The sequence below is a fragment of the Anser cygnoides genome, chromosome 1 (genome assembly GCF_040182565.1).
Source record: "Anser cygnoides isolate HZ-2024a breed goose chromosome 1, Taihu_goose_T2T_genome, whole genome shotgun sequence".
In the NCBI taxonomy this organism is placed as follows: Eukaryota; Metazoa; Chordata; class Aves; order Anseriformes; family Anatidae; genus Anser; species Anser cygnoides.
In genome coordinates, this window is record NC_089873.1 from 114,690,450 (window position 1) to 114,714,916 (window position 24,467).

Below are 24,467 nucleotides of genomic sequence, written 5' to 3' on the forward strand. Positions count from 1 at the left end.
AAACAAAGAAGTACTGACCATGAAAATCAGGTGTGGTTGACAGTACACATCTAACTTGAACTTCCTCAATTACATAACTTTTTTTTTTCAGATTTTGTTCCTCAAAATTTAATCAAGGCTACTAGGATAAATGTGTATTGGGAAATCTGCTATTTTCTCATAGATACAGGCATGGTGATTATTCTTGGTATGTGAATTGCAGGTTTATAGTGTGATTATGCCCACTTACAAATGACTGCAGTGTAGGTGTCTTACTGAACTGTTTCAAGTGTAATGCGGCATCAGCACTATTTCTTCCCAGATATTACTTTAAAAGTTCCTAAAAATGAAACAGAGTAGTATTAACTGAAGTTTAGAAACAAAAACCCCTACCAACAATAAAAAACTAAGTAGTTAAGTTCATTTTAACTGAGATGTTTCAAAAACTCTGACATTTTAAAAAGCCACATAAACATTTTCCTCATACTTCAGAAATCTTGTTGTTTTTTGTTGTTAATGTTTTGGTTTGGTTTGTTTTTTTTTTTTTTTGATCTAGTAACCTCTAATTTAAGTTTAAATAAACTTTTAACTAAACTGCCTGGCAATCACTTTGGTACAATTACAGGATACTTTTTTCCTTCAATTGTAGGGCCACAGGTTGTTGGGGATCTGTTCCTTGAAGTTATTAGAGCATTTTATTCCTACTGCAAAGATGCACTTGGTTCTGATCTCAAACTCAGCTACAATCAAAGTGGCAACATACTTGCAAGGTACAACTACAAGTTTGCAATTATGAACTGAAATCATATCATATATACTAAGCCAACTTTCTTTAAATAAGTTAATATTAGTAATATTAAGTTAATATTTTTGTATAAAAGACCAGATTTCCTATGACTTTCCAAGCGTTTTACACACACGCATGATTCCTCTTTGATTAGCACAGAAAAAAATGAAGTACACTGCATGTCATTGGTGTTGATGAAATAAGGTTTAATTTCTTTCATCTTGGAGAAAGATACTCAAAATTTAGCCATTCCAGTATGATATAGTTCTTGATTTAAAGCAATCACTTTTTTGTAGCTTGCAGAGGAAGGAGGAAAAAAGTTTTTAGAATGCATCAGCTACTATATAACATGCATGCTCTTAAAATCCTCACTGACATCTTTTCTTTTTCTTTTTTTACATTTTCTTCTTTTACACAGTGCAATCAAAGAGAACAAAAATGCTTCGGAGATTGTCAAAACAGTCAATTTACTGATCACATCCTTAAGCACGGATTTCCTTTGGGATTACATGACCAAATGTTTTGAAGATTGTTTCAGGTGTTTGTTATCAAACAATAGTGCTCCCTCTCCATCCCCCAAAAATGCTGCTTAACAGATATCTATATAAGATCATAAAGAAAGTTTATCAAAACATTTAAAATTTTGGTAGGGCCTTAATATATGTTAGCATGCAAAATAAATATCTGTCTCATTCTAAAAGAATTCAGAAGTTCAATCAAGTAATCAATTGCATGAAAAAATAACCTGGAAGAAAATAACAACAAAAGAAATGATGTTTAAAAATGGCAGCTGAGGGTGGGAAAGGCTTAAGAGGGGAGGTGGACAGGGAAGATAGTTTCTTTGTCTTCATTGGAAGAACAAGTGTTTTTGAGGAAAAATATTGTTTTGTTGCTTTTTAATTGTAAGACAGGAAGTTATACTTAAATTAGTAAGATAGTCTATAGAGATTTGATCTGAAAATTAGAAGCACTTTAGCATCTCACATAAAAGCTGCAGTTTAGGTGGTTTTAACAGAATGTTTTACGCTGCTGTATTAGAAGTCCCGTCTTACTTTGCCTTAGAAGGCCTAGCTCAGTATTTTGTACTTATTTTGCTGAAGCTATTTTACTCTAACAAGAATTTTGACATGAAAAGAGTTTACAAAATGAAGTTTCTCTCCATGCCAGAAACAAATCTGCAAAGATGAGATATCCTCTTGAAAATGTTAGCACTCCTCCTACAATTTCAGAGCTCTGTACACTACTGGTGTTTCTTCTTGACGTGATTCCTTTGGTAAGGCAACCTTGCAGTTAACTACTTAAACATCTTTAGATGCTTAAAAACAAATAATTTGTATTATGACTACATAAAATGGAAATAAGCAAATGAGCAGGCATGTGTGTATGTATGACACATCCTGCAAAGTATAGTTGCACGTGCTTTTATATGGCTATCCTTGCTATTGCCTAGCAAAAGCAAAGTTTTCCTTTTCAAATATGGTGATTCTACGAAAGGAATGAAAATGTGTATTTTTTTTTTTTTGTTCTTGGGTAAATCATTTGCTAGGACTTTATTGTCTCTTAGTAGCTTACTGACTATCCTAAAACATTTGGGGAATGATTTGGTTTTTATCATATAGAATAAAAGAAGAAAGAATAGAACTGAATCAAATTTTTAGTTTAACTATTCATGAACTGATGTTATTAATGATTAACTAGTGCTGCTATACAGCTGAATAATAATATTTGGTAACTGTTTTAAATAATTCTTATTTATTTTAGGAACTCTACTCTGAAGTGCAGACTCAATATCTTCCCCAGATGCTCAGTTATATGGTGCAATCTCTCTTGGAAAACGTGGAAGTATTAGGTTTACCTGAACTCACTCATGCCTTAAGGACCTGTTTTAAGGTGCTTAGCAAAGTACAAATGCCCCCTTCCTATTTGGACATTGAGACAGGCAGTGGAAATGGGGTAGGTATTTCTCCAGTACTTACAGATATTTACAGTTAATAGTGACAAACCTTATTTTTAAATGTTAATTCTCTAAACTTAAATGTCAGTGATAAATGCAGCAATAAAGATTTTCAAAACTTACCTCCTTTTGCCCCTTTAAGAGCTATTCAGTGTCCTATATTGGGCATCCATTTCTGACTTGTTTGAATTATTTGTGAGGATGAAGGAGTCTTGTCTGAAACTAGGGCTATAATCCTACCTCTTGAGAAGAATGTGATCTTAACAGTTTGAAAAGGCACACAGCGTCATGCAGTTCTTAAAGATAAGAGTTGCCAGGTCAAGCCCAGCATTACAGCTGGTTGGGTCCGTAAGGCTTTAAATTGATAATTTGGTTTAACACAATGTGGTATTATTAGGGTGCAGGAGACCATGACAGTGAACGAGGAATAGATGGCATGAAGCAGTCACACAAGCGCAGCCTGGCAAAGTTTTGCAGTAGAACAAATAAATGCATCTGGCTGGAAATAATCAGATACAAGTAATACTGTTCCAGTGATTAATTGTTTTTAAGGAAACATTTCCATTTGCCAAGTATCTGTAGACACGGATCTGTTGATGTTTAATGAGTCAAGGATTGTGAGGACTACATAAACATTTGTTATGTTTTAAATGCTATTGAATTGGACTGCTTATCAATAACTGATTTTATGAAAGTAATCTGCATCAAGAAATTGCAGTTGCTGTTTTTTTTCTCTTCCATTGGTGTTTCCCAATGTCCCACTGCTTACCACAGTTCCACATACTTCAAAATGATCTATGTAGTGCCACATTAACCACGTTACTGTTTCTATTTTAGAGCCCAGTGAAGAAGGACAGTGGGGATGTAAACTTGGAGACCAAGTCTGTGCTTCAGGAGGAGGATGAGACTCCATTCCCTCCCCTGAAGTCAGAAGACAGTGGCATTGGTCTAAGCACGTCTTCCCCAGAGCTCTCTCAGCACTTAGGGGTGCCAACTGTGACCCTTGAGAGAGATGATGTCTGGAAAAAAGGGGGGAGCATGCAGAAGACTTTGCACTGCATCCAAGAGCTGGTTGCCAAGTTTGCCAGTAAATACATTTTTGGGGTGCAGTTTCAAGAAGCAAGTAATGAAAGCATCTCAGCAATGAGTCTGGAGGGAAAAGAGAAAAAAGAAAATGGCTACAGATTACCTGAAAGTGCTAGCAAGAAGAAGAGTGCATGGGAAGCAAAGCAAATGACTGTACCTCAGTTTAAACAAATACTTTCAGACTTGTTCTCAGTTCGAGGATCACCGTTCAAGAACAAGAGTTCCCATCTTCTTTCTTCTGAACGCAACTCTGGTAATAAAAAAGAAAAGGAAGAAGAGTGGGACTTAGAACAAGTGATGCTTGTCTTGGGACCCCTTAGAGGTGACTGCAAGGAAGCTTTCGCTGCAGCTTGTCACCTGTTGTTGGATTGTACCACATTCCCAGTCTACCTTTCAGAGGAGGAGATGGAACAGCTGTATCTCTCTTTGTTTCAGATTCCTGGTAAGAAAAGATTCCTTTGCTGGATGACTTGTGCATTTGAGAACACAAATAACAGTGTGAGCTCACTTACTTGCAAAAGTTGTGACCAGTAGTAATGCCTTCTGACCGGGCTGAATGCAAGTTGCTTGTGAATTTGAGAGTTACCACATCAGTGTGTGTTTTGTGTCTTGGAGCTGAGGGGACAGTTTTTCTCAAGCTTTTTAAATGCATATTCTTTGGAAAGCTTTCACTACCAAACTTGCAGCTGAAGGGCTGAAAAGGTCTTGTGGCCTGGAGAGTTTGTGGCAGGGTTCAGGAGTTTCAACACCCGCGCCTCCCCCCCCCCCCCCCCCCCCCAAAAAAAAAAAAAAAAAAAAAACACAAAAAGAAGTGTAAGAAGTGTTAAAAGCAGGCAGAGTAGATGGAAAACTGGAGCTCCAAACCATAACAGAAGCAGAACAGCCCTTTCCCTTACTCTCAAAGTTCAAAGGAATTTGATTCAAGCTAATGTATAAGAATAGTCTTGTATAATTGGAGGGCCTGTTTGTGCTGGGAGTTTTCATTAGTTTTAGCAGCAGCAGTTACTGGCCTGAAGGCTTGTTGACAAGATGGGCTTGTAGTGAATGGAGAGATAGGAAACTGGAACTTTGGATTCTCTACCTCACTACAAATTTCTGCTGTCTTCCTTGTCAAAGTAGTGATATGCTAATCATCTGCATGGGTGAGCTGCCTGCTTGACATGGACACTTCTGCATATTTTCAGTGCCTTCCACGTGGTCAGCAATGTACTTAGAAGATTTGCTTTCATAATTATGTTTCTTTGGAATATTGTAGTAGGATTATCAATTATTTTCGAAGTAATTTTCAGCTGCACAGCCTGGAGAATAGAGTAAGATTTAAAGGCAAAAGGAGAGAACCTGTAATAACGAAGGTCTGGGTTGAATGCAATACAGGACAGGTGTCCATTTTTTGTGGTGGTAAAACAGTTAAAGTATTTGGCTTTGTATCCAGAGGTAGGAGTTCATACTTGAGACTGTCTCCAGTCAAGTCCTAATAAAACTTTATCTGATTATTCACTTAGGAGAGGCAAAAGTGGCTTGACTTGCTGTTAGCCGTATCAGTTCCTTGTGTGCTTTATGGTTGCTGAAATGTTAAGCCTCAATGCTACTCCAAAGAGCATCCTTGGATCAGCAGGCTTCTGTTGTTAGTTTTGAAAATGACAGCTGAAAAAACAGAAGCTGTAAAACTGTTTGGGAGTAAACAAATTAGAAAGCAGAAATCCATTGGTTAGTGGGTCACAGAGGTCCTGTAAGAGCTTTCTGCTGGAAGAAGCAGGGGAAAAAGTATAGTTTGCTTTGAAGCGAGCTCTTTGCAGTCGGATTTGAGCGGTCGTCTTTGTCTCTGGGTCCTGTGAGCTTGATTGAAGAATTCTTGGAAATATGACCATGAGCTTTAGAGTATTCAAACTTTTTTTTTTCTTGCTTATCTTCTGAGGAGGTTGTGATGCCAGCTTCCCTCTGTGGCTGAAGTCCTTAATGACAGTATGCTGCTGTGTGAATGACTGCTATGTCCAGAATGTGTCCATCTTCACGCTGCTGGAGGTGATCAACCATTCCCAGTCACTGGCACTTGTGATAGAAGACAGAATGAAGCGATACAAAGTCTCTGGGCACAACCCCTTCCTTGGAAAGCTGCAGATGGTCACACTTCCTCCCATTGCTCCTGGAGTTCTGAAGATCATCTCAGAGAAAACAGATTTCTACCAGGTATCAATATTCTTTTTCTTTTTCCCTGCCCATACGCACTCTACATCCAGGGATGGGGTGGGGAAGGAAACATGAATAGGAATGTTTGGGGCACTATATTCATGTTACAATGACACTGCTGGTTTTTTGTTTTGTTTTGTTTTTGCTTCCATAAGCATTTTAAAGCAACTTTATTCTTATTCATTTACTTCACAATAGGTTGTTCAAAAGTGACAGGTTATTTTTGAATTGCTTTTTGGTTTCTGTGCCCAGATTCTGTGGGGTGGAGGCAGCTGATTTCTGACTTGAAGTGCTAGGTTTTCTTAGCCTAAACACTATGCTCTGGAGAGCTTTGATACCACTCAGAGAAGTTTTCAGATAAGAGGCAATATTAGTAGGTAAATGATAAGAAGAATATGTCCCCCTCCTTGTTTTTAGTATATCAAAGATGCTCTCCTTATCCTGACCTTTTATTGATATGAGGGTTGGTTCCAGGCTCTTACTGTTAATTACTGTGCTTACAGCTGCTGTGTCTGACACATGTATAATCTGTAATGTTTTGACCCAGAAAATAGAAGCAGAAGTGCTTTCCTCAACTTGTGGTGCATGTCCCTTTTGAATTACCTATCCTGTAATACCAGGTTAGGAATGTTGCATTCCTTTAGGTTCGAGTGTGTGACCTGAATTCTTGCTCTTTGCCAAACTAAGATTTGGAAATCCCTTTCAGTAATGGAGTACTTTTATGCAATAGAAAGCTTTTAAGTCAGTGAAGAAATGTTGTTGTTAATATTATTTATTATTGTTACTATACTCTAGAGAGTAGCCTGTGTGCTCTGGAATCAGCTGAACAAAGAGACCCGGGAACATCATATTGCCTGTGTGGAACTGTTCTACAGGCTGCATTGCTTGGCACCATCAGCAAATATCTGCGAAGACATTATATGCCATGCGCTTTTGGATCATGATAAGGTAGGTTCTGTACTCACTGTGAAGATATCATCATCACTTGAGATAGAGTTGTTCCAATGCTTCCTAGACTATATCTGGTCCCTTCCATCCCAGCTCTTCGCTTCCATGGTCCCTCTGTCTCTCAGGAGTCCAACAGACTCCCTGTCCACTCCACTGCGATTCCCTGGGGCTGATTCATCATGAGACTACTGCTAAATTTAAACCCCAGATGCAAGCTGTATCAGTCAATGCTGGAGCATTTTTTGTTTTGGCCCAAATAACGTAGCATCTAAAAGCTTGCATTTTTTGTCATTATTTCCAAAATGCCCCAGCCCCATGACTAAGTCTCAAATCGTTTTTTCTTGTGTTGATTTTTTCTAAACTTCATATTTGAACCAAACATTATTTTTAACGTGTAGGTGTATGCCAGCATAATGTTGACCCTTTAGTATTTAGTTCTTATATTAAGTAAGCTGTGTTTAAACTAAGCCAGTTCTTAATTACTTTACTCATCTAGTTTAACGACAAAACAGTTCTTTAATAACCTAGAGTTCATTTGTGAGCAGTGTCTTGCACAACAAAACTTACAACAACGTTCTTCAGTGTTGTTTTCATACTTTCTCACTTGCAATTTTGAAACTTAAGTTTGGACATCTTTTTAAAACCTTTTAAACAAAATTGCCAGTTCTAAACACTAACTGATATAGCAATGCATTCTTATTTGTCATCTAACTTTCAAACCTCCCTAACACCAAACATAGTCTAAATGTTTACACAATAGAGTCCTGAAATACATTTTTGGTGTATTGGCATATGTTTTTTTTCTTCTGCAAGCACTGTGGCTGTTAAGTTTTGGTTGTGCATTTGTGGGTATATGGCATTTTATTTAAGCCTATTGCAAAATGAACAAGTGCTCTCAAACTACCTGAGAAGGATTAGTGTTTGTCTACACAACATATTGTTTTGCTAGAAGTTGAAAAATCACTAAAACTTTACTCGGAGATAAATGCTGTGAAAAGTAACATATCTGTTTTATTTCCTTGCAAAGGGGACAAGGCTGGAAGCACTGTTCAGATTTTCTGTCATGTGGCATCTGACCAGAGAGATCCAAGGCAGCAGAGTAACTTCTCACAATCGGTCCTTCGATAGGTATTTTCCACTTTCACTGGTTTGGACTTATGCTTTGTTCTGTTCTTTTTTCTGGGCTGGAAAAAACGTTTGCTATAGAGACATGCAAGCAAAAGGAAGATCTTCACTTGCACTATTACTTGTGCTCAATATGCATGGTGCACTGAAGACTGCTTTTACATTCTTGTATGAAGGAAGTTTTTGTAAAAATAGAAAGAGCTTCATATATGAAGAGTAACTTCAGGCAGACAAGTTCCTGCTTGGCAGACACTTTTCTTTTGGAGTGGGTTAGACTTTTTCCAAACAAAATAGAACCAACGCAAAGAAAAAAGTCTTATTTTGGTTTTGAGTGACTTCATATTTATGAGATCATAACTTTTATACAAAAATGGAGACAAAAGTACTAAAAGTCTTTCTCAATATATATGTGAAAGAACTTTAAAGCATGCTTTTCTTCTACAGTGTGAAAATATGTATGGCCTTGCTTCTACAATTGCATGTGAAGTAGCAGAAAAAATGTGCATGATCAAGCTGTTGGTAGCAGAGATGAGCTATTGGCTGATGCTTGCTTGAACATGCGCTAAGTCCATTCCCTGCCACTACTTTGTTGTTTGCGTTAATTTTTTTAGGGATTTCAATTGTTCTTATTCGTTCTGGTTTCTCTGTTCAGGTCTCTGTTTGTGGTACTGGACAGTCTCAATTGTTCAGATGGCGCAATTGGTGCTGCAGCACAGGGCTGGCTGATCCGTGCTCTCTCACTTAATGATGTTGCACGGATTCTTGAACCAGTCCTGCTGCTGCTGCTTCATCCAAAGACACAACGCACGTCCATCCACTACATCAAACAGAAAAATTCAGCAGGTAACACTGTTCTTGGGCTGAAACTGTAAGTGTTGGCGTAGCATTACATACTCCTGAACACCTACTGAAGGGGGTCTCTGAACTGCGATGGCATCCTATTTACAGTGGGTTGTCTGGCCTCAGTTCTGTAGATTCCTCCTCATCCAAGTACCTTTGGGGATGCCTAACGCAGAGTTCATGAGTAAGTCATGCTAGTTCAAGGCCTAATGACAATTTCTGTTACAGTGGCCGCACCTCCACTGTTGGTTTGGATTGCTTCTTGCTTTGCTCTGGGATCTTGTCCCACACTTCTCGTTGCCATTCCCAGATGACCCACACTGCATGTGTATTCACTGTTCACAGGATCCCTTCTCAAGCAAAACTAAGTCTGCAACCAAATGGAATTCAGGAGCAATTTGGTGACTGTGTCAGTCCAGGAACTGTTCCAGTAGGCAGGATGGACAGGCAAATCTTACTTTCTGCCCAGTCTTACCCTAGCAGACCGTGCACCCTCATACCAACTTTCTTTATTCAGAATATGTCTCTTGTTAGTGATTCCCCTAGCATCATGCTAAAATAATCAGACAGGTTGTGAAGCACACCTTGCTGTTTTGGGTGCACACACACAACCCTAATTCTGCCAACTTCTGAAGATTAAACTGTCTTTGCCCAAAGATCATCCATGTTGATTCAAGAGGAGAGCTCACCCCTTGTGGCATACAGCTTGAGGTATCCCATAGCTAGAATGCAGAGAGAGGGATTTGCAGTTGAGGATCACCTCCAGCCACCCAAATTTAGGGATATGGCAGGGAGTCTTTACCTTGAGTAACAAAATTTGACGGTTAGGAAATGTTCATCTTAAGATCTATGATGAGAACTGTTATGAACCACATATGATCACGTGGCAAATGTGGAACAGACAACTAGCATTACAGAAACCTCTGGGGAGTAGCTGGGGAACACTGAGATGTAAGTACAGACTCAGGGATTGCTCCAAGCATGGAGTCCTATGAAGGCTGGCAGTCTATTCAACTGTGGGATTGCTGGGAGCAGTATGGGTATGAGATGTCCTGCATTATATGGCCCAAGAAGTCAAGGTTCTTTCCTGGAGCAGATCAGGAAGATAGCATAGAAGTGTCCAGTATTTTCTTTGAAATGAAACTTCTGTGTCATCTGTCTCTTTCATTACTGTTAACCTAGCTGTCTGCTTGCATAATTGTTTTTCTGTCTTGATTGGTAAGTAATTAGATGGCAGACACTTATAGCATCCAAAAGGACCTGTTTAACAGATGCTATACAAACACAGAGCTAATATATTCCTTCCTTGTTCCACAGCATGTAAACAAGGAAAATATTAGCTCTTAAAAAAAATAATAACAATAACTTCAGTTCTTAACCTTCTAATTTCCTTAATCTCAACAAACATTATATGCTCAGAAAGCATGAAGATTATCGCATCTAGAGAATCATAGCATAAGAGAAACAATACATGCTTAGGGTTTTGATCCTCTTCTCTTGCACTTAGAGTAGGTTAGTACTGCTCTACCACTTTAAAAAAAACATTACCTCAAAAAAATATATTTATTTTTTCTCATTTTTGCAATTAATAGACTATTTTTAATCTTTTTTTTTCTTACAATGATTTATTCCATATAGGGGATGTTTGTATAATGCCCATTGTATACTCTTCTTGATTTTTTTTTTTTCCCAGAGGATATACATCTTTGGCTTCACAAGAAAAAGGCCTCGTTGAAAGAATCTGGTGTCTCTGAGAGCAATTCTGAGGAAAACCTTCCATTGAGCCAGTTTACCACCGTGGATAGAGAAGCAATTTGGGCAGAAGTGGAAAAAGATCCAGAGAAGCCAGAGTTAAAAACTGAACAGTTTGAAAGTGATGCCTCTTGCAATCCAGTAACTTCACATGAGGTAGACGGTGACCAAGATAATAGTGAGCACACAGAATCAGCAGACACCAGCACAGGCCATGACAGTGAAAATACATCTTCTTTTTCTCCTTCTCTGGAGCTGCAGGAAGTGAGCAATGAGGACAATGACAGTGCTGCAGCTGATGGCAAAGAGACCACAAACCATGCAGGTTCCTTCCATGCATCCCTTCCTGAAAGCTCCAAGTCTAGTGTAGCGCTAAATCTTGTGCGTGCTGACTCCGAGAGGACTCAAGCATCTGAATCTCTGTCAAGTGATGAAGAGCTGGACTTGGAGCTCCAGGAAATTACCAGCTCTAAGTTGCTCAAGCAGCAGAAGGAAAAACAAGAGATGATTGAGGCTCTGTTCAAACATATGCTGTTATATTTGCAACCTTATGATTCCAAGAGGGTATTATATGCTTTTTCTGTTCTGGAGGCAGTGCTTAAAACAAACCCTAAAGAATTTATTGAAGCTGTAGCTAGTACTAGCATGGATACCAGTTCCACCGCACATTTGAATCTTATTTACAATCTCTTAGCTCGCCATCAGGAGGCTCTTGTAGGACAGAGTTTTTATGGCAAACTTCAAACTCAGTCCCCAACCATGTGTCCCCATTCTCTTCTAATAGAATTGCTCACTTACCTCTGTCTCAGTTTTCTGCGCTCATATTATCCGTGCTACTTGAAGGTTACACACAGAGATCTGCTTGGCAACAGAGACGTTCAGGTAAAAAGCGTGGAAGTCTTGATTAGAATGATGACCCAGCTGGCTACCATGGCAAAGGCAGCAGAGAGTAAGAATGTAGAGTTCATACGCAACTTGCTTGGAAGATGCAAAATTCAGGAGTTTGTTCTTCTTTCTTTGTCTGCATCTATGTACACAAGTCAGAAGCGGTACGAACTGCTTATGGCAGATGGAGTTCATAATGTTCCTGAAGAAGATCTTTTTGAAGAGAGCCTAATCAATTTTGGACATGATCAAATATGGAGCGAACACCCTCTCCAGATTGAGTTGCTAAAGCTTTTGCAGGTACTGATTATCTTGGAGCACCATCTTGGACAGACTCATGAGGAGCAGGAGAATCAGCCAGACCTCTCCAAGGAATGGCAGCAAGCTCTTAATTTCCAGCAGGCTATCGGTGCAATGCAGTATGTCTATCCGCACCCAATAACTTCACAGGGATTATTCGTCTCTGCTGTTGTTAGAGGTTTGCAACCAGAGTATGGCTATGGGATGCATCCCACTTGGGTAGGCTTAGTCACATCTTCCCTGCCCTATTTTGGAAAGTCTTTAGGCTGGACTGTGGCACCATTTGTTGTACAGATATGTAAAAACCTGGATGAGCTTGTCAAACAATATGAAAATGAAGCTGTGAAGACATCCACGAAAACATCTGCAAGGTAAGAGTCCGCAGTGTGGGATTTATTATGCTGAAACTTGTTTTTAAGTTCCCCTTACTACAGAGTAGTGCATAGTAACTTACTCATTTAGCGCTGTAGCTCCCAGAGTTTGATTCTCAAACCCTGCTGCATATGCAGGCATCTGTCCCCTGAGCCCAGATGAGGTGGATGCAGTACTGTTGCAGTAGGACTCAATGCAGTTGGATGAAGAGAGGAAAGGGGACCAGCAGCAAGAATGACCGGCAGCTGTGATGCTGCTTGCCATCCAAGTACAAAGAAGTGTCCAGTTCTGACAAGACTCAGGATGTTGGAGGACTAACTGGGGATAGAGACCCTGCAGAAGAAAAATACAGTGATACTGTTGAGAACAGTCAGTAAGTGAAAGGAGTATGGAAAAATAATTGAACATTAAAGATTTATGGTGAGGTGGAGAATTCTATTCTTAAAGATCTAGACAAGGAATTGGGGTTGTCCAAGCACAGTTTGTGTATCATTTGTTCTGATATTCCAGTATTCCTTAACTATTGAGTAGAAATAGATCTCTGTTGGAATTTTTACTCATGGAAATACTGCTTGGCCTGCTAAGCTCTTTTATTTTTATTTTTTCCTCCAAAGCTTAACCACTAAAAGAGAGAATGTTACGCCTGATTACCCACTAACCCTTCTGGAAGGTTTGACAACTATTGGTCACTTCTGCCTTCTGGATCACCCTAATCAAACTAAAAAGGTAACTGCTTAATGCCTACCACTTGCTTGACATCTTGGCACCCGTTTATCAAAGCATGCATCGCTTTTTACTCAGAGGTGACTATAAGTCATAAAGGGGAGCTTGAACAAGAAAGATAGCCTTAAAGAAGCCTGATAATACATCAAGGAAGTGAACTAAGTAAAAGTGTTAAGGGAGGGGGGACTGAACTTAGTTTCTTTTTATTTGAAGAAAGGAAAGTTAGTTTTAAGTAAATTGTTCATGATTATCATAGTCACACAAATACTAGTGGTGTGCAGCTTGTCTATAGTTGCTTTGTCATTAACACAATGTTCTGGTTTTGTTTGAGTTGATAACATGCTTTCTGATGTATTCCCTACATTTTTGTTCTCATAACGTCTGGCATAAGAGCAATGGCATCTTAACAATTTTCAAGACAGATGGATTCTCTGTGTCCCAAAATGGTCAACAGCAAACTCAGTAGACTTTAACAGCAGCAGTATAATTCAGAAATAGAACAGCTGAATTAAAGTTGTCATTACAAAAGTCTCCTAATTACAGAACGAGAGCACTCCGTGGTGCATAATATGATATATTTTAATATTCATATTTTTGCTTTCCCAGTCGTCATTAGCTGAGCCCGCAAACCTGAGAAATGCTAGGAACGCCATTTTGGAAGAATTGCCTCGTATTATTAATACCATGTCCCTTCTTTGGAGCATTATAAAGAGGGAAGACTCTCAGAAAAGACCAACTGACTTCTTTGGAACAACTAAAGGCTCTTCCTCAGCATACTTTAAAGCAACCAAAGTAGGAGTTCTTTTAAACTGCTGCATATCTCATCATCCCTGTTGTCTCCTTCCCCCTCCCCAGTGTATTTTATGTAGAGTTCATAGGAATAGCGTTGTCAGTTCCAGAATGATACTGGGGCATAAAGAATTTTTGAAGAACTCTTATGAGCTCCTGACTTGCACAGTATCTACAGTATCTTCCTATAAAAGTAGATGTTTACATATTCCTTATGCCTATTCCGGTCCCTTACCTGACCTTTTTATTTATTTATGTATATATATATATATATATATAAATGTGTGTGTGTGTGTATATATATATATATATGTTTGCTTTTTTTTCTATGAGTTTCTGTTACTAATTGCTGTAGAGCTAAACAATTGTCTGCACCTTCTGCAGGCAGTAGAGCATGTACTTGAGGGAATAAAAATACTAGGCTTTTCCCTTTTTCTGTAGATATTGGTAAACTACAGTAGTGAAAAGTACGTGTAGGAGAAAAAACAACACAATAAATTTTTATATTTTGCAGTCTGTTTCCTAACATACGTGCTTCCCTTCTCCAAGAAGGATACAAGTAACTCATAAGCAAATTAGCAAAACTGGCCTGACTGCCAAATATACAAAGAGATTCTTTTGTTACTGTGTATTTTCTGAACATCTTTGGAAAAGGAAGAATATTTTAAAGACTGTGAGTTAGCCTTTACCTTCTGAAGTTAAAAGGAATATTTTCTTTTTCCCCCCTCTATAGACATTAAGAACTAAAATACTGGACTTCATGAATCCATTGACAGCACAACTTGGAATCCAGTTGATGGCAGCAATTGCAGCAGTGTGGAATAGCAAGAAACCTCATAGGAATCAAAGTAAAATGAAGGTGAAACTAAAGAGAAAGAACCCTTAGGTTTGCAATGTAGAGGCAAACATTGCATTCATGCAATCATAACTCTGGACTTTAAACTCTGGACTTGTTTATAGGTTGTTTGATGGTTGTTTTTTCGGTGGTGGTGGGTTTTTTTTGGTTTTGTTTGTTTGTTTTTACAAGCGACAAAGGCAAATCTAGAATGCTTTTGTCTGTATGTAATTCCACAGAACATCAGGGCTACAATTAAACCTAAGTAAATAATCAGATAAAAATGACAATCTAGCAGTTTGTCTGACAGTAATAACCATTTTTTATTCAGTACTGGGTTGTAATTTTAGGATTACAACTTGCCAATTTTACTTTAAATATCTTGGATCAGCTCCATTTCCAGAGAAAGTTTAGAGATGTAATATTCTCTGTAACTAGGCATGTGTTCTGAACAGAAGATCTTTCTTTTCTGCTTCTGTTTGGGCATGCTGAAATTCATACAATCATAGAATCATCTAGGTTGAAAAAGACCTTCAAGATCATTGAGTCCAACCATCAACCTGACCTACCAAGTCATTAAACCACGTCTCCCTTAGAGCCACGTCCACCCATCTCTTAAATACCTCTAGGGATGGGGAATCCACCACTTCCATGGGCAGCCTGCTCCATTGTTGACCACCATTTCAGGGAAGAAATTCTTCCTAATATCCAGTCTAAGCCTCCCCTGGTGCAACTTGAGTCTATTTCCTCATGTCCTATGACTTGTCACCTGAGAAAAAAGACTGACACCTTCTTTGCTGCAACCTTCTTTCAAGTAGCTGTAGAGAGCAATGAAGTCTCCCCTAAGCCTACTCTTCTCCAAACTAACCCCAGTTCCCTCAGTTGCTCCTAATAAGTCTTTATAGTCCCTTCACCAGTCTAGTCCTTCACCAGCTTTCTTGCTCTTCTCTGCACACGCTTGAGCACCTCAATATCCTTCCTTTAGTGAGGGCCCCAAACTGACCACAGGACTCGAGGTGCGGTCTCACTGGTGCTGCGTATGAGGGGATGATTGCTTCCCTGGTCCTGCTGGCCACGCAATTTCTGATACAGGTCAGGATGCTGTTGGCTTTCTTGGCCACCTGAGCACACTGCTGGCTCACATTCAGCTGGCTGTCAACCAGCACCCCCAGGTCCTTTTCTGCCGGGCAACTTCCCAGCCACTCTTTGCCGAGCCTATACCACTGCATCAGGTTGTTAAGACCCAGTTGCAGGACCCAGCATTTAACTGTCTTCATAAAGGTATTGGGAGAAATCTGTGGGGAATTTTTGCATGGTTGATTTAACTTCTATCATTTAAGTTTTGTTTAAGTAACGATATTTGAGTTGTTACACGGAAAGCTGCTTTTCAGGTTTGTGGTTTGCATGGTACAGTGATCTGACAGATGTGTTTTTTGTTTTGTTTCATCAGATTCTTCCAGTGGCTAGTGCATCGCAGCTTATTCTTGTGGACTTAATATGTGCACTTAACACGTTGAAAATTGATACCATATTACATCTAGTCAAAGAAGTAGTCAAGAAACCATCACAAATCAAGGGTGAAGAGGTAACCAGGAAGATAATTTTGTTTTCTTAATACATTGGAATAGACCTAGAACAACATATGTTAGATGTTGTTAGAAGGAAAGTTACTTTTTAAGTGTGAAGTTTTCTTTTGTTCCTGTTATGTTTTCCAGAATGTGGGTTTCTGTAATCAATCAGTGTAAGTAGATTCTTTAGAATATTTTTGCTAGAGAAGTTGCTGGTAATGAAAAGGTGGAGGGTCCTCTTGATATTAGAGATGATGACTCAGTGACATGTTTCTATTCCTTTACCCTTATCTGAACAGTTAGAAGTACTTTATGCTGACTCTATTTTCCATTTGGCTTTCAAGGAAGCCAGTACTGCTGTGATGCATGCCATAATGGGAGCTTCTACAGCTCTGAAAAACTGCAATGGATATTAGAAGTAATGTGACTACTTTTAAACAGGGGTGCTCTATTAAAGCTCAGAATTCCCTTGTACTGTTGTATAGATAGTTGTATCATGGCTGGTCACCTGCTGGAGTACCAGTGGCTTCTTAGAAGTGTTGTGTTTTCCAGCAGCTTGGGCTTTCTGTTCTTCTGAGAGCAAATAACTGCATTTTTGCTTTTATTTTTCAGAAATCCTCTCTTGTAGATATTCCAATGCTGCAGTTCAGTTATGCTTTCATTCAAAGGTAATTTAGTCATATAAGATCATTTTCTGTTTTACTCAAAGTGTTAGGATAACAGCTAGCATTGCTATTTTCGCTTTACTTTGATCTTCGTGTCACAATGTCACAGAACACCTTTGCGTAGGAAATGGTTGTTGCCACTTCATTGTTAAGTGACAGATAGACAAAATAACTGGGCTATGACATTTTTTTCCATTGATCTGTTGATAATGCCAGTCCAGAAGTCTCATTTCATACTACTAGAGCAATATACTTCAGACATCTAATTAGCAAGACACTTGTGTGTGTTCTTATGACCTTTTGCCTTATTTGGTCTGTGTTTCCAGAGGAATCAATAGAGAACTTCTGCATTTTCCTTCCTTTTCAGAAAGGCACAATAAAATTGCTATGGCTGCAGTCTGTGCTGGACATTTAGTGGGTCAGACAGCTGATTGAAAATATTCCTTTAATCAAACTTTTCCTCATATACTTGCCTTTTCTCATATGGATTTATTAGACCGTACAATATACTGTATGCAATAAGCAATGGAGATGAAGTAAGCTGGCAGGCAGTGGAGTTAGATAAACTTTATGCTTTTTCTTTCCCCTGGAAAACCACCACTTTTACAGTGCTGGCATACTGCATGTGCTGCTAGCATTTACTGATGCTAGCACACACATACAGCATGTGGCACCAGATACTTAGACCATACTGCTGGATCAGTTAGGAAGGTGCAGGATCTGAAGGGCTGATATCGATGGAAGCTTTTGGGCCACCAAGTTACACATGTATGTTGTTTTTTGCCTTAACTCTTAACTTCTGACTTGGGTGTGTTTGGTGTTCTTTTTTTGGTAGACTGCCTGTCTCAGCCTTGCAGGAGAACTTCCAGTCCTTATTAGGACTTCTGAAGGAGTCTGTGCAGTTGAACTTGGCTCCTCCTGGACACTTTCTGCTTCTCAGGTACTGCATAAGAGAGAAGAAGGCTTATGGATGTTTCAAGTAGACCTATCCAACTGCTAACTCAGATTGAATTGATTTTCCCACAGTACTCTGAATGACTTTGTGACCAGGACACCTACGCTAGAAAACAAAAAAGACCAAAAAGACTTGCAGGTACAGTCTATACGTGTATAACTTTTTCTTCTAGTTCATACATCTGGCACTGTTTAAGTAAAAGTGGAGGTGGCCTGATGTGTACTTTGTGTCTGAGTTCACCTGTCTTTCTAGAATGTTTGAATGTGCATTCACATGTTATAACTTACACCTGGTAAATATGGGAGACATGATGCGTGGGATGTCTCTAACAAAATGTCAAAAATGCATGAAAACACAGTGGCAACTGTGGACTGTTCAAAGCTGTTTTTCCTGGATGATTATACGATTTTTCTCAGAGTTCAAATCATAACACAAATCTGATGGTCATGAGTTCATGTCACATGGGTAAGTATTGAAATCTCAAAACTATGTAGGAAAATTAGTAGCATAATTTATCCTTGAAGCTCATAGCTGGATTTGGCAACGTAAATGACTATCGGCTCGTGTTTATTTAAAGAAGGGGTGGAGCAGAGCAGGATTCTCTTCCTCTACCAACTGTGGTTTCACTAGAACAATTTAAGCACTACACATCTAGGTGCAGTTTTGGCTCTGAGCCAACCAAACGCTTCTTGTGAGGTTAGACAATGTTATGGCTATGGTACTTCTGTGTGCCAACACTTTTGTGAGTCTCCACTTCTGCTTCAGAGACTGGCCAGCGAAATGGCAGTCGTTATAAAACAGACTGTTTTGCCATCTTATCTTTTAGCTTCTTCACATGACCTCTGCTTTAATTTGGGTACTTGGGATTTGGCTTCCCTAGAGTGACCAGCTTTTCATTTCACTTGGAATAAAATGTGCTAAAACGTGACTATGAATATAGTTTGATGGGCTGTCTGTCTTACCGCTAACATAAAGAATTGAATATGGACAGATGAATTTCCGTAAAACAGAACTCATCCTCACTTAATGCTCTCCAAATATGGAAGGAAGAAAAAGGAACTAGGAGGTTTCAAAACAATACAGGCATCTGTATGCCATTTATGAGGGGCTGAATAATTCAGATATGTCTGTGATGGATGACATCTAATGCAGAAAGTGTGTCAGGACTGATGCTGAACAGATACTGTATTAGTGGTAATGACTCGCATGGAAAATCATTACCAAAACTTCCATGCTAGTCTAACTTGATTTTTTTTCCTGCTTCCCATTTTCATGCCTTGCTTTATTTGAAGTGAGCAGTAGCTTATCTTGAGCACAGATAAGTAAATAGATCAGAGAAGTATTTATGTTTCTAAGATATAAAAGCACCTACTTTTGATCTTCCTAACAAGTTCTATGTAAAAAAGGACTTCACTGGATTGCCCAAGTAACAGTAGGCTTCATCTGATGATGTATTGTCTGGTTATTTTACAGGAGGTGACCCAAAAGATTTTGGAGGCTGTAGGGACTGTTGCTGGTTCTTCTCTGGAACAGACTAGTTGGCTGAGTCGGAACTTGGAGGTGAAAGCTCAGCCTCAGATTTTACCAGATGAGTTCAACGTTGAAGATATGAATGGTAATGTGATTTCATCTGACTTTCCATTGCTTTCTCTCTTCTGCTTAAGTCAGTAAAGAGTACAACGTGTCAGTGTGCTGTTTGTGTGAGAAGGAAGTAATACAGATGGAAGTAAAAATATTCATTGCCCTACACTAACAGTGCCAACTTAAGTGGGTTTACTAAATATCTACATACTGTATGTAACACAGAGGAGAAGTTATCACAGGTGCATGCAATACATGGGACAGAACAGCACGAGGCATGAAGTATGTCATTGTGGCAAGATGCCCAGGAGCATTTCATTGTAATACCAGCATGCAAGAAACAGTTCTGTTTGGGAAGAAAATTAGCAAACAGCAAAATTTAACCATGTCATGTCTGAAGTCAAAACTAAACGATTGATTTTGCCTCTCGTAGATACTTCAGTGGCACCATCGTCAATGGTTTCTGCCTCTGCTCCTTCAATATACAGCGTCCAAGCTCTTTCACTCCTTGCAGAAGTAAGTAGGATCCAGTGTTCCAGTTGCTGTTCTCATCCATGGTTATTTATTGATATTATTGAGCAGAGGAATACATTAGGTTTTTCTGATAAACTAAATTGGAGCTTAAATATTTAACGAGGCATCCCATGAGCGCACACATCCTATCTTGAAAAACAGCATGTTTCTCCCCTTTGTGAGAAATACCTACTATAGGTTTAATGAGACATTCTTTTCATTTTTAAGGTTCTTGCTTCTCTTTTGGACATGGTTTACCGGAGTGATGAGAAGGAGAAAGCTGTGCCATTGATTTCCCGTCTGCTATATTATGTATTTCCTTACCTACGCAACCACAGGTGACTTCTCTCTCAGCACGTCTGATTTTTATTAGGTCTGATTTTGACCACACTGTAAGACTTTTGGTTTTCCTTCTTCTCAGGAGTGCCTAATAGTGAAGGGGAACTGTAAAGTTGGAGATCTGAAGTACAAAGTCTCATACAAATAATTTTCTAATTTGGTCATCAGCTGTAAGGAACAGACAAACATGTTCTCCCCTTCTTTACCTTCCCGTACCATGATCTTTTGATCTAGAAAATTGTCTGTAGTCTCCCAAGTGAAGGTTTCCCCAACAAAGGGAAACTTCCTTTATGAGCCATAGTCCTGTAAAACTGCGCTCAGAGACTGCTGTCCTGAATGACACCCCAGAAGAACTTCAATCTCTGCTCACTGTGGAAAATCTAGGGAATGAGGCACAGTCAGTTAAAATAAACCTCTGAGACTACTTTTCACCACCCTCTTTCTGCTGTTGACACACACGTGCCTCCCAAAGGGAAGAGCACAGGTAATGAGCATGACTACTAGGTAGATTTTGCAACCATTACTTTGCAAAGCTGCTCAGATGTAGAATCAGTGAGCCTGTCAGCTATTCTTAAGTTCTCTGTGCCTTAGTTTTCTGATGATCTTGTAGTTACAGCACAAGGGATAATGGCTTTAAACTAAAAGAGGGTAGGTTTAGATTAGATGTAAGGAGAAAATTCTTTACCATGAGGGTGGTGAGGCACTGGCACAGGTTGCCCAGAGAAGCTGTGGATGCCCCATCCCTGGAGGTGTTCAAGGCCAGGTTGGATGGGGCTTTGGGCAACCTGGTCTGGTGGGAGGTGTCCCTGCCCATGGCAAGGGTGGTTAGAACCGGATGGTCTTTCGGGTCCCTTCCAACCCAAACCATTCTGTGGTTCTACAATTTGAATGATGAGCCATCCTCCACAACAGGGTAATACAAAACTTCCCTTTTGGGAGCATATCTTGTATATCCAGTAAGCGTACACTCTGCCCCACCAAACTCATGCAGCAATAGCAGACATTGCTGGGTTTTGCATTAAGTTATGCTTCTGTGCTTTTAGAATGATTTTCTTGACCATTCTCTTTGCTGTAATGGACAAACAGAATTCAGGGTAATGATGACTATGTTTACATTAGCAATTTTGAGCAGTAGTTTAGTTTTGAAGTAAATGCTGTGATTTGTCTCCATTTGGAGGACCTTGACTGCATCCCTTCTCAACTAAAAGTCGTATTCCTGTTAGTCTGAGTGCCACCTCTCCAGCCTGAAACCTGAGTTCCGCCATGGTCAGAGCAGCTGCTGTAGCCAGGATTCCCAGGAAGCTGTTCGGTGTCTGTGTCCTCAGCAGAACGAAGGTGCCAGAGGACAAGCATCAGTTCATGGAGGGTCTCTTCTCCATCCTCTTACCAGTTTATGCTTGGGCCCAGCACTCCTTCACTGCTATGCCTTGCCGAGCCTGTTGACCAGTTTGGAAATTTTCTTTTGGGGAAGTTTTGAACCACACCTGTAGTGGAGACAGGCAGTGCTGTGAAATGTCTAGTCCAAAAACATCTCCCTAAAAAAAGGTACACTGGAAATGTGAGGAGCTTCTGCACAAACTGCTTTGATCAACAGATCTCCTACTGCTATGAGTTATGAGATAATGTAGACATAGCCTACCTGTTACTGAGATAATTTGGTTAAAAATTCTGGGGAACCCAGTTAATTTTCTGAGTACATAAATTTAACTTTTTAAAGATTGATATTTATTATTATTGTTTTCTTCCCCCAGTACCTACAACATTCCTAGTTTTCGTGCTGGTTCTCAGTTGCTCGGCTCATTGAGTGGATACGCCTATACCAAGCGAGCCTGGAAAAAAGAAGTTCTCGAGCTGTATATGGATCCAGCTTTTTTCCAAATGGACACTTCATGCAATCAGTAAGACGTGAGACTGCAGCGCTCCAAGATTCTATTCTATGATTTGCAAAGAAAGGTTTAAAGGAGAATGGGCTAATATTGGAAGTTCTCTTTAGTGCATTCTTACAGAATCTAATAACGTTAAAAATGGGGCTCAACAACTTATTATGCTAAATGGGTTATAAACACTTAAATTTTCTTTATGGTGCAGAAGAATAAATGTGTCTCATGCTGATAACTCCCCTTAGTGATTTGAGAACTGCACATAATAGAGCTGAAGGACCTATAATGTAGTATGTGTTAAAATACGTAAGATTCTGCATTCTGAATACGCTTTGGAAACTCTTTCCCAGTATGAAATATTTTACAAAATCTTTTGAGGTGAATCTACACCAAAGCTTTCTCTGGTTGTCTAATTCCTTCTATATCTTATCCAGTTGGAGATCCATTATTGATCATCTTCTGACACACGAGAAAACTATGTTTAAAGATCTGATGAGTAAGTACTAGCTACTGCTGACTTATTTCTACATTACTTTGAATTGTATTTGCTTTTCAGCTATTAGTTGTATTTTTAATAATGTATTGATAAAATGCAGAGAATGCTGCATCTGCATAATTGATCGTTACCAACTTTATTCTCTGCTAAAAACTAAATTGAACAAGTTTTCTAAATTGACTCTGTATTTTGGTAATGTTTAAAACATGCCAAACAATATTTAAAAGTATTTTTGTTCAATAAACATTAATATTGGACTCCTGCAAGCACATTTGACGGTAATTTTAAGTTCTTGAAGTGTGACTGTAGCAACTGTTGCCTGTTACAAAGCAAGGAGACTTGGGCTAACTCTGCATGCATCTGTGTACTGCATAGAGCTGCAGGAATGTGGTGCACCTGTGCAGAAAACCTTTGAGCAACATGCTTTGATCTCTAATTCAGGCTTGAGGACAGTGCAGAAGAACAAGTCCTTGGGGAAGAGGCAGGTTTGGACCCCTTGAATTTGCCTGGAGCTTTGAAAGAAGCAGAAGCTTTTGTCCCTTTTTCAGACCTTTCTTAAAAGAGAGTAGTTGAAGGGTTACAATACAGAACTGTCAATTCTTTAATGCACTTTTTAAACAATATATATTTTTTATCTTACCATCTCAGTTTTTGCTCAGTAAGTCTTGAGAGCACTCCTCTATGGATTTAAGAGGCTGAAAAGAGAAGGAGATTCATGCATGTTAGGACTGAGACGGCCTGAAAATACTGGGCAGCCTCATTTGAGCTGCAGTGTTTGCTTCATGTAATTTTCCCACTAGTATGAGTAGATCTGGATCAACACCAATACATTATTCCAATCCATAGACCTAAAGAGAGTTTATATTTTTAAAATATCTCAGGACATTGAAATTATTTTAATCCCAAATCACAATAAGTCTTTATATGGTAGATAAGAAGTAATTCTTGTATGTTCTAGATATGCAGAGCAGCGCCTTAAAACTCTACCCAAGTTTTGAGCAAAAAGCAATGTTGTTAAAGCGGCAAGCTTTCGCTGTCTTCAGTGGAGAAACTGATCAGTATCATCTGTATCTTCCTTTAATACAAGGTAAAATTTGTGGTCTTTTCATCTGCCTTTTTTATTCAGCTGTGATACATACATAAATTGTGTTAGAAAGGAATGTCATACTTCCATTTTTTAAAAAGAGTTCTTAAAATTTATGATACTATGAATCTCTGAATTCTACCAAAAACAATCTCATTAAGAGAGAGACAGGAATCTGCATAACCAAAGCCTTTGGCCTAGAAATATAAATGGAAACAGGATTATTTTGTGGCATTCTACCAGCCACTCTTAGGTTATTGTTCCCCTCAAATGTCAGTTTTGACATAATTTTGTCCAATATAAAAACCCCTATGTTTTCAGACTTCTTCTGAATGACATACTTGTTAATAGAGTGCAAGGGACTGAACCTGAAAGCAAAAATTTTATCCTGTCACCTTCTATATTTTTGATTTCCTGAAACAACACGTGTTCAAGAAAATAATACTTTTCTTCACTTTTTGAATGTTTATTTCAGAGCGACTGTCTGAGAACCTCCGGGTTGGACAGACTTCTCTAGTTGCCGCACAGATGTTTCTCTTCTTCAGAGTTCTTTTGTTAAGGATTTCTCCTCAGCATCTAACCTCATTATGGCCAATTATGGTGACTGAATTGGTAAGGAATAAGTAGTAACTTGCAACTAGTTTGTCTTTGTTGTTTGCATTTTGTCTTTTTCTTCTCAGATATACCCATTGTTTGAAAAAGGAAGTGTTTTCAGAGATCTACATTAGTTTGATAATTTGGGAAAATAATTAACATTGTCTTTAGGAAATACCTTTTTGACTGATGTTGCTGTTGTTGCTTATGTAGTGTCTTGCATGACTTAA

At 39.0% G+C, this 24,467-nt stretch overlaps 1 protein-coding gene across 3 annotated transcripts in view; it reads left to right on the plus strand.

Annotated features, from left to right (window-relative positions):
* The window catches only part of DOP1B (DOP1 leucine zipper like protein B), a 45,772-nt gene that overhangs the window by 15,943 nt on the left and 5,362 nt on the right, over positions 1–24,467 (plus strand). For 2 of the 3 annotated variants that reach the window (XM_048071409.2, XM_048071410.2), the window contains exons 10-33: positions 629–749; positions 1,185–1,304; positions 1,934–2,039; positions 2,528–2,719; positions 3,558–4,248; positions 5,722–5,993; positions 6,789–6,941; positions 7,969–8,069; positions 8,719–8,909; positions 10,600–12,214; positions 12,830–12,941; positions 13,545–13,730; positions 14,461–14,586; positions 16,013–16,147; positions 16,743–16,798; positions 17,631–17,735; positions 17,822–17,888; positions 19,224–19,365; positions 19,765–19,847; positions 20,073–20,182; positions 21,935–22,081; positions 22,498–22,559; positions 23,518–23,646; positions 24,119–24,255. In XM_048071409.2, the coding sequence (XP_047927366.2) occupies positions 629–749; positions 1,185–1,304; positions 1,934–2,039; positions 2,528–2,719; positions 3,558–4,248; positions 5,722–5,993; positions 6,789–6,941; positions 7,969–8,069; positions 8,719–8,909; positions 10,600–12,214; positions 12,830–12,941; positions 13,545–13,730; positions 14,461–14,586; positions 16,013–16,147; positions 16,743–16,798; positions 17,631–17,735; positions 17,822–17,888; positions 19,224–19,365; positions 19,765–19,847; positions 20,073–20,182; positions 21,935–22,081; positions 22,498–22,559; positions 23,518–23,646; positions 24,119–24,255 (5,159 nt within the window). The remainder of the gene's footprint in view (positions 1–628; positions 750–1,184; positions 1,305–1,933; positions 2,040–2,527; positions 2,720–3,557; positions 4,249–5,721; positions 5,994–6,788; positions 6,942–7,968; positions 8,070–8,718; positions 8,910–10,599; positions 12,215–12,829; positions 12,942–13,544; positions 13,731–14,460; positions 14,587–16,012; positions 16,148–16,742; positions 16,799–17,630; positions 17,736–17,821; positions 17,889–19,223; positions 19,366–19,764; positions 19,848–20,072; positions 20,183–21,934; positions 22,082–22,497; positions 22,560–23,517; positions 23,647–24,118; positions 24,256–24,467) is intronic. The other variant, XM_048071411.2, reaches the window with a different exon arrangement.